The sequence below is a fragment of the Dermacentor silvarum genome, chromosome 10 (genome assembly GCF_013339745.2).
Source record: "Dermacentor silvarum isolate Dsil-2018 chromosome 10, BIME_Dsil_1.4, whole genome shotgun sequence".
NCBI lineage: Eukaryota > Metazoa > Arthropoda > Arachnida > Ixodida > Ixodidae > Dermacentor > Dermacentor silvarum.
In genome coordinates this window covers 88,410,072-88,425,398 of record NC_051163.1, presented here as the reverse complement: position 1 = coordinate 88,425,398, position 15,327 = coordinate 88,410,072, and the positions used below count along the sequence as shown (strand labels likewise).

Genomic DNA, 15,327 nt, shown 5'->3' with positions numbered 1-15,327 from the left:
TCATAGAAAAAAATGCCGACATAGGTAAAGGAGTATCGCGGCTGTTTAGCCTATGTCAGTCTGTTTTGACGAGCGATAAAAAACACGGGTACATGCGTACTGAAGTATTCCACTTGTCCCTCAAAAAGAGAGGAGGGTTGGCGCCGGAATATCTGATGTGACTCATGGACTTACTTGGGGTATAACAAAGGGTGGGTGCCCTCTCTCGACACACAGGTTTCATGTTTATCCGGATACTCCTTTAACAAAGCATACTCCTTTAGTTATCAAGGACAGGGACAATGAGCGCCCCATATCACACCGGGAGGGAGGGGGGGGGCGGGAGGGTGTACAGAGATTAGACCCACCGAGAGGCGTTTGTGTAAGGCCCCACCGATAAAGGTACGTTTTCCGACACAAGCGGTGTCTGTAGAGGAATGCAAGTTTCAGCATGCCTTTTCATCTGTTAACATTCGACATCCGTCGATAGAAGGAGACTCGACTGTTGCAAAAAAAAAAAAGTTCTCGAAACGCCGTTGCTGCTGTAGCAGGGATTCCACAAGTGACGTAGAAGTAGTGTTCCGTGTGCAAAAAAAAAGTAGCACTGGTAGAATAAAACTGTCTGGGCTTGAGGTGCAGCAGATCGCTTCAAAAAATGGCTACACTAACGGCTGCGAAGTTTGCAGGGGCAGCTCTGCTATTCGCGGGGCTCGCTGTAGGGCAAGGTAAGGCACTTTTTAATGAGCATTGTGGTTTTCTTTAGGTGAAGTGCAGTTGAAGACTCCGGCATAACGTTCTCAATGCCTAGCTGATTTATTTTTTTTATATTGGAAGTGTTCCTAAGATATGTCATATAGACGTCTATAGTAAGTTTTGCCTCGGGAGGAAGGCTCATATCTAATATAAGTGGAATGAAAAAAAAATGTTTTGTTCGGCATCCACTTCTTCGAACTCAATGAGCTTTGTTGTATTAAAAAAAGAACCTACCAAATACATGGAGTATACTTTTGATTTAGGCCATCAAATATTTTGCAAGAACTGCTGAAAGTCGCAACATTGAAGAAAACTGCAGTTTCTAGCTTGCATCTCTAACTAATGAATTATACAACGACATCACAATTCCTTAAAGTGCACCTATTGAGACATGTAGAGTTGAGAAATATTATGTTATATACTCAGTACTCAATACATCCCCTACCCTATAACCCTATTCCACTAGATCCCCACGCACTAGCTTTGGCTTAATTCAACGCCAGAGAACCAACCATAGGTGGCACCGCAGCGCTATCGCGACTTTAAATTTACACACGCCTTTACGGGGCATTCGCATGGTGCTATATTGAAAGTCAAACGGCTTATTTTTAAACGTTGTGAGCGGTACTTGTGTTTACTCAAAGCATATAACTTCCGACTCATGTGCAGAGTTAGCAATAGGCCCCACGTCATTTATCACAGTTTGTGTCATAATGGCTTAGTCGCATTAATCTATTGATGGCAGTGTGATGCGGTGCAAGACTGTTTGAACGTGTTCTTACAGGCCTTAGACTTGGAGGAATTGGCTGCATTAAGGAATTGTTGTCTGTGTTGCGTGAGATTATAACAAACTTTCTGCAGTTTTACTTCTCATTGAGCTTTGGATATGCGTGTTGGCGTAGCAGTTGACTTGCAAGTCAAGGGCAGAAACACTAATCCTGACTTTGACAAGTAACGCGACCAAGGCTACTCGATGACGAAGCTGTATTGGCAGTGAGAATGTGGCGTAATGAAGCATCGACTGACCTCCCTCAAGAATTTTTGCTTCCTTCAAACGTACTTGCATGTTGGAACTCGGAGCTTTCAAATGAGATTGTTTTCAAAAAAAAATTTTTACGCCACCTGTTCTGATGAGCGTCGATGTCTAATAAAGCTTGTGACACTGGATAACCGCGTGGTTGCCCATGTGAAGTGCTACTGACTTTTTAACAATATCTGTCACTACCTATTTTTGTTCTTCAGCGTTGCCGTGTTATATACCCAATTTTGATTCGAAATACTTTTTCCGCCCATCTGATTTCTTTCAAGATGGTGATGGGAAGTCCTATTGCGACACGCAGAGCATCACTGCGTGCTATTGGTCCGTTGCCGACCAGCACGGAACGTTTCCACTTGCGCAAAAAGTTGTTCACAACAGCGAAAACTATCTAGGAGACCTTTGCAAAAGGTACGTGGGCACAGTACTCCTTCGTGATGGCACCACTGTCGCAAATGATGTACCTCCATGATTGCAATACTTACTGGTATTGTGCACACCTAAAGAACACTAGGAAATTTCATGGCTTGGGCAAACTGTAAATTTCTGCAGAATTTATTTACTTGCAACGACTAATTAGCGACGTTTTCACACTTCTTTCAAGCAAATTGCTGCGGCTTCGTGGAGCTGTTTAGCACCAGTTTAAATAAACATGCTTGTAAAAGTCTCGCGCAATGATTAAGTTTTTTGTTAATTAATATAACGTTACAAGCACTACATTCAATATTTAGAAAACGCGATCCCGAAGTCGTAACTGCCAGAAGCATTTGCTGTAACACTAGAATACAACATTAGTAACAGAAATACGGAGGACTGGTTCATCCTAACGCAAATAAGTAACAATACTTGCAGACATCTTGAATCATTTCAGATATAAATACATTTCCTTAATTGATCGTACTTCTAGCATTTAAAACTGTGAAATAATTTCTCGGGATGCATTTTATTGTTACCGCAGTTATAGACTCCAACTGGGTTTGCTTCTCCTGTCGGTCTGTCCTCTTCGTGACGCCTTCTTCGTCAAGTTGTTATCGTACCGTCACCGTGAGGCCACGTCGTTAGAATTCCCTATGCCATACGGCGAATAAAAAAAAGCCGGCAGATCCCAAGCCCTGTGGGAAAAAATGTTATGCGAAGAAGTGTGCGTGAAGCCTACCATGTTAGCCAAACGACCATGAGAGCACCAAGACGTAGGCGGCTCTTTCTTGACCTTCATGACACGCGTGTCATGGCATTCCTGTCATCAGTCCTCAGGAGTCCCTTTAGGTACATCTAAGAGCGCTTAAGGCGAATGCCTTAGTCATGCTCATGACTGTGACTTGGACCATGAACCTTCAGCTTTTCCCTTCACTTAGTACCACATTCGAACCCATTCCATTTGTTTTTGAGTGTTAATCTTTTTTCGCTGAGTCATTCTCATTTTTGTTCAGTCATGGTAATGACTATGACTTCTACAATCAAGCTTTACTGTTTCCTTCACTTAGTACCCACGTCCAAAACCAGATCAGTGGTTTTCAGAGTTAATCCTTATCGCCGAGGCATTGACGTATTTGCTGAGCCATACTGATGACAATGACTTCTACCACCATTCTTTAGTGTATCCTTCACTTCGTACCCACGCCAGAACCCATTTCAGTGGTTTTTGAGTGTTAAATTTTTTTCGCTGAGTCATTCTCATACTTGCTCAGTCATGGTCATGACTATGACTTCTATCATCATCCTTTAGTGTTTTCTTCACTTAGTACCCACGTCCGAACCCATTCAGCGGTTTTTGAGTGTCAATTTTAGTCGCTAGGTCATTGTCATGACCTACATGAAACCCATGTCATGATATTTATGTCATGACCTTTCACTTATGTTTGTCATACGCTCCTGTCATACTATACCAATTTTAGTACCAACCAAGCTTACGAAACGACCACGAGAGCACTAAGATGTAGACGGCTGTTTCATGACCTACACGACACGCATGTCATGACATTCATGTGACGACATATTATTTATGTTCGTCATACACTCGCGTCATAGTAAGCCAATTTTGGTACATACAAGGTAACGAAACGACCATGAGAGCACAAAGACGTAGGCGGCTAGATAGATACATACATAGAAAGACACTGTCAAAGTAGCAAATGTTCGCATAGAAATGCTTCGCATTTAAACATATCAGGGCACATAAGCACCTCTAATGATTTGTGAATCATGATCATCAGCCTATTTTTATGTCCACTGCAGGACGAAGGCCTCATCCTGTGATATCCAATAACCCCTGTGTTGCGCTAGCTGATTCCAAATGACGCCTGCAAATTTTCTAACTTCATCACCCCACCTAGTTTTTTGCCATCCTCGACTGCGCTTCCCTTCTCTTGGTATCCATTCTATAACTCCAATGGTCCACCGGTTATCCATCCTACGCATTACATGGCCTGCCCAGCTCCATTTTTTTCCCATTTAATCTCGACTAGAATATCGGTTATCCCGTTTGTTCTCTGATCCACACCACTCTCTTCCTGTCTCTTAACGTTAGGCCTAACATTTTTGTTCCATCGCTCTTTGTGCTGTCCTTAACTTGTTCTCGAGCTTCATTGTTAACCTCCAAGTTTCTGCCCCATACGTTAGTACCGGTAGAATGCAATGATTGTACACTTTGTATTTCAACGACAGTCGAAAGCTCCCAGTCAGGATTTGGCAATGCCGGCCGTATGCATTACAACCTAATTTTTTTCTTCTTTGAATTTCTCTCTCATCATCAGAGTCCCCTGTGAATAAACGACCTATATAAACATACTCCTTTACAAACTCTAGAGGCTGACTGGCGAAAGTGTTAATGTCCATTTAAACGCCTCCGCAGTCCTTCGAGTTTTGCGCTGGAGTAATCTACCATAGCAGTGCGTGCTGCCCAAGCCAGCAAGCAGTAGCAAGCTGCGGCGCCAACGCCGCCTTCCACCGACGTTCTGCGAGACGAGAGACCGAGGTAGCGCATCGCTTCGCCGTATCTTCTACATTGGGGCATGTTGGTGACGTGGCGTTAAGGCGATGTCCTATCCCCTGATGCAACAACTAGCGCGCTACCGTAGATCAGGTGTTCCGATTCGCCCGCTCTGTTCCGTCGAGGCTCGCTCCTGACATGGCGTCGCAGCCAATGGTAATTTAGTCTGTTTCGAAGAGTCTGTTTAGGTGCCATTCCTCTACTGCAGACGTCGCCAGCTTCTTCGCTCTATGGGTCATTTGATGCCTTCCCATCAAAAAAGTTCCAGTTTTGCCCGAAAGGTCAAGCATCGAGTGCGACAGCGAATTATTAGACAGTTATACGAAGCAAGGATAGTAGTTCTAAAGGTCGTGTAAACGCGTGAACCACAACCAACCATTCAACTGGAAACTGAACCTGGCAACGTTCAACACTTGCACCCTATCGAGTGAGGCTAGTTTAGCAGGGCTATTTGAAGAATTATCAGGTATTGCCTGGGATATTATTGACCTTAGTGAGGTTAGAAGAACTGGTGAGGCTTATACAGTACTGACTAACGACCACGTCATCTGTTACAGAGGTCTTCCAAATAAGAGAAAATTCGTGGTAGGATTTCTAGTCCATATGGACATAGCAGGCAACATTGATGAATTATACAACATTAATCAGAGGGTAGCAGTCGTCGTTATAAAGCTCAATAGGAGGTATAGAATGAAGGTAGTACTAGCCTACACCCCAACCTCGAGTCACGATGATGAAGAAATAGAACAGTTTTATGAAGATGTTGAATTAGCAATGAGGAACGTGTAAACTCAGTATACTGTAGTAATGGTGACTTCTATGCAAAAGTGGGCTGGTGAGCAAGCAAGTGGCAACTACGGCATCGATTCTTGGAAAACTAGAGGAGAGATGTTAGTAGAATTCACGGAAAGAAATGGGCTCCGAATAATGAATATCTTCAGGAAGCGCAGCAACAAGAAATGGACCTGGAAAAGCCCCAACGGAGAGACAATGAATGAAAAAGATTTCATACTCTCTGGCGATCCCAGCATAGTGCAGAATGTAGAAGTGTTAGTTAGGATAAAGTGCAGTGACCATAGGTTAGTGATGCCTAGGATTTCTCTCAATTTGAAGACAGAAAGAATAAAATTAGTCAAGAAGAAACAGGCCAACCTAGACGAAGTAAGGGTAAAAGCAGACCCATTTATGAAGGTGCTCACAAACAAATATGCAGCTTTATATCAGGAAGACGAAGACAACATAGAGGTAATGAATGAAACCGTAACTAGGCTGATCTCAAAGCAGCAATTGAAGTGGCAGATAAGGCACCAAGGCAACCAGTAGGTAAGCTCTCCCAAGTAACAAAGGACCTATTAAAGAAACGGAAAAATATGAAAGTGTCAAACTCGAGAGATCAGATAGAATTTGCTGAGCTGTGGAAACTGATCAACAAGAAGAAAGTAAGGGAAATTCGAAATTATCACGTGGAAAAAGATTGAGGAAGCAGTAAAATATGGACCGCAGCATGAAATCAGTGAGAACTTGGCATAGGGCAAGGCAAAATGTATGCACTGAAAGATAAGCAGGGTAACATCAGCAATTTTGATGACATAGTAAAAGCCGCGGAAGAATTCTATACTGACCTGTAGAGCGCCCAGGGTAGCCAAGCTACTTTCATTCGAAGTAGTGATGAACAGGATACAGAGGCTTCTTCTATAACTAGCGATGAAGTTAGAAGGGCCTCGAAAAACATGAACAGGGGAAAACTACCGGAGAAGATGCAATACCCGTTGATTTATTCAAAGATCGAGGAGATATCATGCTTTAAAAGCTTGCGGCCCTTTATACGCAATGCCTCAAGTCTTCAAGTGTACCAGAAAGCTGGACTGACGCCAACATTATACTCATCCATAAAAAAGGAGACGTTAAAGAATTCAATAATTATAGGCACATTAGCTTGCCTTCAGTATTGTGTAAATATTCACCAAGATAATTTAGAATTATATCAGCGCAACAATTGACTTCAGTCAACCAAGAGAACAAGCTTGCTTCAGGAAGGGATATTCTACGATGGATCACATTCATGTCATCAATCAGGTAATAGGGAAATCTGCAGAGTACAATCAATCTCTCTATATGACTTTCATACACTATGAACAAGCATATGATTCAGTGGAGATACCAGCAGTCATAGAGTCACTGCAAAATCAAGGAGCACAGGTGGCATACGTGAATAGCTTGGCAAATATCTACAAGGATTGCACAACGCACTTGGTTCTCCAAAAGAAAAGTAGAAAGATTTCTATCAAGAATGATGTCAGGCAAGGAGACACAATCTCTCCAATGCTATTCATTGCATGCTTAGAAGTATTCAAGATCTTAGACTGGGAAGGCTTAGTAGTGAGCATCAACGGTGAACATCTCAACAACCTTCTGTTTGCATATGACATTGTCCTATTCAGCAACAATGGGGATAAATTACAGCTAATGATTGAGGACCTTAACCGAGACAGTGTACGAGTGGGGTTGAAGGCTAACATGCTCAAGAGAAAGATAATGTTAAATAGCCTTGGAAGAGAACAAGAATTGACGATCGCCAGTCAGCCTCTAGAGTCTGTAAAGGAGTACATTTATCTAGGTCAATTACTCGCAGGTGACCCTGATCATGAGAAAAGAATTTACAGAAGAATAAAATTAGGTTTGAGTGCATACGGCAGGCATTGCCAAATCCTGACTGGGAGCTTACCACTGTCGTTTAAAAAAAAGTGTACTATCATTGCATTATACCGGTACTAACATATGGAGCAGAAACTTGGTGGTTAACAAAGAAGCTCGAGAACAAATTAAGGACCGCACAAAGAGCGATGGAACGAAAAATGTTAGGCCTAATGTTAAAAATGTTAACCTGTTAAGAGACAGGAAAAGAGCGGTGTGGATCATAGAACAAACGGGGATAACCGATATTCTAGTTGACATTAAACGGAAAAAAATCGAGCTGGGCAGGTCATGTAATGCGTAGCATGGATGGATACCAAGAGAAGGGAAGGGCAGTCGAGGATGGCAGAAAACCAGGCGGGCTTATGACGTTAGGAAATTTGGAGGCACAAGCTGGAATCAGCTAGCGCAAGACAGGGGTAATTGGAGATCTCAGGGAGAGGCCTTCGTCCTGCAGTGGATATAAATATAGGATGACGATGATGATGATGACGAAACATGTAAACATTGGCTAACTAACGAAATTGACGAGCATGGTGTCAGGCGCCCAAAAGCAACATGAGCACATCTCATTCGATGAACGCAGAAAGTCGCTGTCAGAAACGCTGGCGTGAGGAAGCGCGGCCGCAGCAGCGAGCGAATTGACCTTCATGATGCATCTCACTTCAACCCGAACAAAGCGGAGAGAACACACCACGGTATAGAAACTGGAGAATTTCAAATCCTCACCCCAAATGTATCGTTTGTCTTCCTACGAACAGCTATCCAGACGGCTTCCCTGCGGATAACCATTGCAAGAAACAAAGTAACAGCAGCTGCACTGACGCCGAGAAAAAGAAATTTACCCGGATGGAACGAGGCTACGCTGTGCTTCGCGAAGAAATTACGTCTGCAAACTGCCAGTGTAAGTGTTCAGCCACACTTACTTCTCTTCACACAGGTAGCGGTAAAATGCTAATCTTTCGAAGAAATTCACCCGCCAGGAATGAATTATCATATAGTCCGTTGAACCTACTGATTAGGTGGAACGTACATCGAAGTTGAAAGCATTATGGAAGAACAGTAACAATGATCTGCACTGTGCGCCGTATCAAGAGAGTTAAACACATAACGAGACACATTTTCTCATAATTTTCTGTTAACGATCCACTCCATATATTATTCTGACACCTAGGCACCACGATACAGAACAATGTATCTCTGCAGATCAAACACAGGAGATGTGAAATTCAACAAAATACTCCGCTTGAAGCGACTTCATACGACATATAGCTATTTCAGAAGATCATGCAATTTTGCATATCACAACGTTCCCAAAAACGAGACACAATCATGCTTTATTTCACCTTTTATTAGCCCAAAAGTGGGTATGTGCCAGTGGCACTTGTCAATAATATGAAGAACATGGCACATGCCAATAATATATAATAAATACTTGCTCTTAATATGAAAAGGAGACGCAATTTTTGCATATGAAATCCATTTAAAGAAATCTGGCAACACTGTTCACCGAGTAAGTGCACGAATTTGTCTCAGCTCTTTACTTTTTCCAATCGGCGTCTTCACTCCCTATTCTAGTTACACCTGAGGCTTGGCTTGAGTTGCCTATTTCCCCCAGTTTGCGAATGCTAGCGGCTGTCTTCAGTGATGAGCCGGTTACCGAGATAGTGGAAACGGGTATCAGGAATGATGTAAACCCAACCGTCTCGTGGCAGCAGGTTTTGTATACGTAAGCACTGACACGGGCTTTGCGGAGCAACGCATTGGCGTTCGTTCCAGTTACTTTTGTGCTTCAATGCATAAAACGACGTTATGTTTAAAAAATAACTGGAACGCCAATGCATTTTCCCGCAAAGTTCGGGAATTAATCTCCCGAGACTTGTGTCACCCTGGGAATTCGTTACAAGTGGATCCGTTTTGCGAACTCCGCGGACAGAATTCGTAAATTGCAATAAGGTAATTAGTTAAAAACTTAATTACTGAATTTTTGTTAATTATTCGATCATGCATTTCAATTTCTTGTGTGAGTAATGTCTGCCTCTTCGAGTAGAGCAGCTCATGAACTAGAATTGTGCTCCCTGCCACAGGCAACCCTTCAATATTTTTGAAAGTTTTCGCTGAAACACCTGGTGGTATAGGTGCAAAATTGTCGCTCAGAAGCCTCGCAAAGCTTCGAATAAACCGCTTCCTGCAGCGCGAGTGATCCGCATAACAGATTTTCAGTTTGTCCACAATCTTAGCGTTTGTGGATCAGCGGGTGACCGGAGGTTTAAACGTGAGCGGCAGGGTTGGTGGTGCCTCCTGGTGGTGCACAGCTCAAGCAGCCAAACAAAGACCTATTATTGCAAATACAATGTATTCTACTTCGCTGCTGGTGCACCTTTCGATAGCGGCGCAATCGTCGACACGTTGCCTTTTTGAACCTTTTACAAAACATGTCTATAAGGCATTGTGTTTAGACGAAGTGTCACAACACACCACTATACCAGCGCTGTAGCTTCCTGTACTTCTGCGATAACGCGGTACGCCGGGTAAGTTGAGTGCGCACATGCTAAAGCTCTTTTTTTTCTACAGAAAATTTGATGTACTTGAGCAGGTTTTAGGTATGAACGTGTTGAGTTAAATTTGATTAGCTATAAAAGTATGTACCACGCTGTTAAACAAACTGGCACAGAATGACCTAGGTAGTACACACATTATTTAAATCCTACGCACATATTGGAATCTTTATGAAGCGAAGCTTTCGTGAAGCGGTTGTTTAAATGCTGAACAACTGTTCATCCTCATCACCGGTTTTCACAGAGTTGCGATTGCGTGCCTGCTCGGCAAGAATGCAATACGTGTTGACGCTTCCACGCGACCCATACGAGAGCGGATTATTCCGTCTGGGATTGTGCCTCAAGTTAGCTCTGTGACAGGAACTCAACAAAGAGACGAGGCAACAAATTGCGTGTTACGATCATTATCTCATGCCACGTTTAGAGTATACCTATTGCTTCACTTTTGGCAACTCATCAACCATTTTATCATGCCTACTCCATCGCAATCTCATTTTCTCGCAATCTCATTAGCGTGTTAGCCGGTGTATATGCAGGGTGTCCGAAGTGTCCTGCACCACGATTTAGAAAAATGGGAATGCCACGTAGCTTGACAGAACCAAGGTAATGTTGTTCGTCGTCGCTTAGAGATACTCACATATTTTTGCATTCAGCCTAGTTACATAATTGGTCCTAATTAAATATTCAACAATTACTCATTCAATTGCCATGCGACTGGCCGCTCGAGGCACTTGCCGTGTATTCGCGGGCTTCTTTCATGCAAAAAAGCACTCTTATGTAGCCCGTATTGAGCAACAGAAAGTTGTATCGGGAGTTTTTCATGTTGCCCAACAATTTTCACATTGACACTTTTCACACAATTATCATATATAAGAAGGTAATAATTATTTAAGACTAATTCTGTAATTAGGTGGAATGCAAAAATAATCTGTGTATCTCCAAGCGATGACAAGGAACATAACCTTGGTTATTTCCAGCTATGTGGCATCTTCGTATTTTGAAATCTTGGTTAATGACACTTGGGACACCTTATATAATCAACCAGCAGGGCTTCTTTGGAATCACACATCAAGGCTTGTTCTTCCGTTTTTCTCGCACAGCCGTGGCGCAACTTCGTGGGTGCATCGACCTCGGCACCGTGCGCAACTGTGATGCCAAACCGTACATTGAAAACAAAACTTTCGAGGCCCAGTTGGAAACGCAGAAAAGGTGAGCCTAACTTGCAAAATATTTGTAAGAAGTGAATCGCATGAAAACAACAACTGATTTTAAGCCATCGTAAGCTTCAAGCCCTTTAATATATACTGATAGGTACACTTAGACTTGTGTTCACGTTAAAAATACCAAGGGGTCAAAATAATCCTTTGTCCACCCTATGTGACTTGCCTCATTATAAGATCGTTGTATTGGAGCGTAAAACTACAGCATTTCTTTAAATTTTTAAATATGCAGGGAGCCGCAAATATTCCCACAACATTACTTCTATGACCTACTTTTTAGCAAAAGGTATTTTTGAGAGGCAGCCTATGCAGTGTCATCAGACAGTCAAAACGTTTTCATGGCCGGCAGATCTTTAATTTCACTAAGATTCTATAAGGGTACCTGGGTGATTTTGAGTCGCATGACACGTCATCTGCACATACAACGGGTAAACTCTACGTCACAAGTGTCATATTCTCTCCTGTGTCGCGGGTACTCAGTGTGGTATTCTGCTCCTGAGCACAAGGTCGCAGGTTCGATTCCCCATCAATGGAGCCCATCACATAGTGCGAACGAAGCAATACGTGGGTATAGACTTCCGTTAAACGGTAAAGAACATAAGGTTTTCAAAGTGTTTTTTTATTCGTGCACAAATAGCTGTGGCAGAGCAACGCTCGAAGGTACCTCTAATAGCGGCTGTTTTGTTTGGCATGTTAAAATTCATTAGACGATCCTATGCTTTTCTTGGAAAACATACGGAAGCTTCAGAATTACAATAAGCTCTGGCGCGGGAAGACATCAATAAAAAATTTGGGTTGAGTGTCCCAATGCTGCATCGCAAGTGAAACGTTGATATTTGCCAATGTTTTTTTTCCTAACTGGAAGAAAGGATTTTGTGTATGATGGCCAGTGTTTGTACGACAGTTCTACATGCCTTCTGACAGTCCTCGTTCAAAAAGTCTATCTTTTCATTTTTTTTGTATGTAGCAATTTTCCTCTCTTACACATAGCTACAGTGGCCGTAGCATATTACACACTATACAAATATAATAGGAATGCTACAATAGACAGGGGAAGTGTGACCCAGGTAATAGTCATAAAAATAAAAAAATAAAAAAATCACTTTCAGCGTTATATAAAGAATGGTAAAAGTACAAAGGAATGTGATAAGCCCATTACCAAAGCATATACACAGTGTTTCATCGAAATGTATAATTTTTTTTATTTGCCTGTGGCAAATAGCACAAATCTGGTCCATAATCTGGTCTACTTGTGCAGAAGGACAAAACTTGCAGACACCATTGAAATACATATTCCACTAACAAAATTTCACTGATGAAGTGTTTAAGCAATGATCTTATAGCACACATTGCAATTTACAAGTTCTAGTGGGGAGTTCGCGAAGCGGATCCACTTGGAATGAATTCTCAGGATGACACCAGTTTCGAGATATTAGTTCCAGAACGTTGCGGAGAAATGCTTTGTCATTGCAGTTACTTTTGTGCTTGACTGCATAAAAGAACGTTTTGGTAAGAAAATAAGTGGAACAGTGCATTTTTAACGCAAGTTCGACTACGCGTATCTCGTAATTTGTGTGATCGACACAATTCTTTTCAAGTGGATATGCCTTGCAGTCTCAACCGCTCGAATTTGTCAGTTGCAATATGTGGTATACGGCAATTATTTACAACATAATCAGAAAATGTTACTAATTAGTCGATTACGCATTTCAACTTTTTGTGCACACAATGTCCGCCTCTTCGAGTAGACCAGCCCATGGACTAGAATTGTGACACCTGCCACATGCAGTTAAGAAAAATTTAGTGTTCGCTGAAACATCCGGTACTTTAAAGTACATTTGTAAACAACACTCCAAGAAACACGACTTTTGTCGTGCCGATTATCTCAGCTTTTTACGTATTACGCTATCATAAAGCTTTCCTTTGCACTGTGGGTAATAATAACGTAGCAAGTGACAGTTTCTCTGGCCGATTTTGAATGTGGACGTATATAAACTGTCACTCTGTTGTCCCCTGATTGCTGCTAGAGAGACATTGTCGGCGTACTAGCCCTTTTCATATTCTTTGTACTGACATATGGAATATATGTCGGGAACTGCAGGGCGGCGCTAAACGTGAAGGCCTGCCTCGAAGAGGCGGTGAAGTCCTGCGATGCCAAGGAAAACGCCGTCGCAATCGCACACCTGCAGAAGATTGCTGACGCCATTGTGGACCTCAGCTTGTTGTCCGATGAGCGGAATGCCGCTCACACAACGAAGGCTGCTGCAGCAGTCGTTGTAGTATCCCTGCTGAGTTTGGTAGTTCGCAACTTCTATTAGCACCTCTCGTGAGTAACGTCATCACAGTCATCAATCGGAATGTCCATGTTCATCGTATCAGTCAATAAACAGTTACATGAAAAACGTATTCGCACGTACTTTCTCTTGCACCCAACCACCCGAACGCTGGTTCTGGTGGCAACCCCTTGCAAAAGTTATGGATGACATTTTGTTGCATTTCACATAAAAGTGTACTGAGCGCAACCAAACATCAATAGTAACGCAACAGTGTCTATCTTCTGTCTGTCTGTCTGTCTGTCTGTCTGTCTGTCTGTCTGTCTGTCTGTCTGTCTGTCTGTCTGTCTGTCTGTCTGTCTGTCTGTCTGTTCTGTCTGTCTGTCTGTCTGTCTGTCTGTCTGTCTGTCTGTCTGTCTGTCTGTCTGTCTGTCTGTCTGTCTGTCTGTCTGTCTGTCTGTCTGTCTGTCTGTCTGTCTGTCTGTCTGTCTGTCTGTCTGTCTGTCTGTCTGTCTGTCTGTCTGTCTGTCTGTCTGTCTGTCTGTCTGTCTGTCTGTCTGTCTGTCTGTCTGTCTGTCTGTCTGTCTGTCTGTCTGTCTGTCTGTCTGTCTGTCTGTCTGTCTGTCTGTCTGTCTGTCTGTCTGTCTGTCTGTCTGTCTGTCTGTCTGTCTGTCTGTCTGTCTGTCTGTCTGTCTGTCTGTCTGTCTGTCTGTCTGTCTGTCTGTCTGTCTGTCTGTCTGTCTGTCTGTCCTGTCTGTCTGTCTGTCTGTCTGTCTGTCTGTCTGTCTGTCTGTCTGTCTGTCTGTCTGTCTGTCTGTCTGTCTGTCTATCTATCTATCTATCTATCTATCTATCTATCTATCTATCTATCTATCTATCTATCTATCTATCTATCTATCTATCGATAAATATATATGTACAATTTGTAGAAGCGACTGCTTTAGCATCCTAACAAAGGCACTGATGAATCTCCAATTGCTTGCGCATATGATTGGCCGCTTCTGCACCAATGTCAGTGCATTCGCAAGGCAATGTAGTCAGCTTAAATTGCTTCATAGCTGGGTTAGTCCGCTCATGTTTGCAAAATGGTGATTAGTGCAGACAGCACAGTCACCTAAAGCTATGAGAGACGGGACAGTTTCCATGACTTTGTCTTGCTTTAATTGTGGTTGGATCTTGCGAAGGTGACGCAGGCGTTGAAGTTATGCACGATAGGCCTGCACGTGTGAACACATGCTACAACTATGAGGATTCGCGAAGCGTGTGTATGAAACACGGCGATAAATGTTGGCCAAGGAATGAGCTCTGCGCACCGCTGTCGAGGCGGATGATGGATGACCTAGATAAATAGAGGCCAGCGGCGCTGCGGAAGACGTCACCGGCACAGCTGGCGTGGTAATTTCAACTGGCACAGGTATAGACGGCGCGGAGCGGGTGGCTTCAGCGCCGACATAACTGGGCGCTCTGAGAAGCACGTAATCAGTTTTACGTACGTAATTGTTCTGTCTTGAAGTAGGATAAAAAATAAGAGAAATAATTATACAAGCAATAAAATAACAAATTAGATAAACAATGATGGCAGAAATGAGAGAAGGTACGCTCATACGAAGTAAGGGTTAATTTCGCGGAACAATGGTTGATTTTTTTACCATATCTGCACCATTTTAAAGATAATTTTTAATAAACGGATGTGCGGCAAATGTAGGGGGGTTGCTCCAAGTTTTATGTTTATAGTATTTCTTGAAGAGCACGCATGCCTGGTGCCCGATCATGATGGTGATGATGTTTATTGGCATGCCCATTAAACAGGGCGGGGACAAATAGA

The 15,327-nt window shown here is 42.8% G+C and overlaps 1 protein-coding gene across 7 annotated transcripts in view; it reads left to right on the top strand.

The window, feature by feature from the left end:
* The first annotated feature begins 545 nt into the window (after positions 1–545).
* Positions 546–15,327, top strand: part of LOC119431349 (uncharacterized) — a 52,039-nt gene continuing 37,257 nt past the window's right edge. For 2 of the 7 annotated variants that reach the window (XM_049657565.1, XM_049657570.1), the window contains exons 1-4: positions 546–704; positions 2,041–2,179; positions 8,213–8,355; positions 11,110–11,218. In XM_049657565.1, the coding sequence (XP_049513522.1) occupies positions 635–704; positions 2,041–2,179; positions 8,213–8,355; positions 11,110–11,218 (461 nt within the window). In that variant the 5' untranslated portion in view covers positions 546–634. Of the gene's footprint in view, positions 705–2,040; positions 2,180–8,212; positions 8,356–11,109; positions 11,219–13,330; positions 13,637–15,327 lie in introns of those variants that run through there. The other 5 variants (XM_049657566.1, XM_049657569.1, XM_037698836.2 and 2 more) reach the window with 4 other exon arrangements.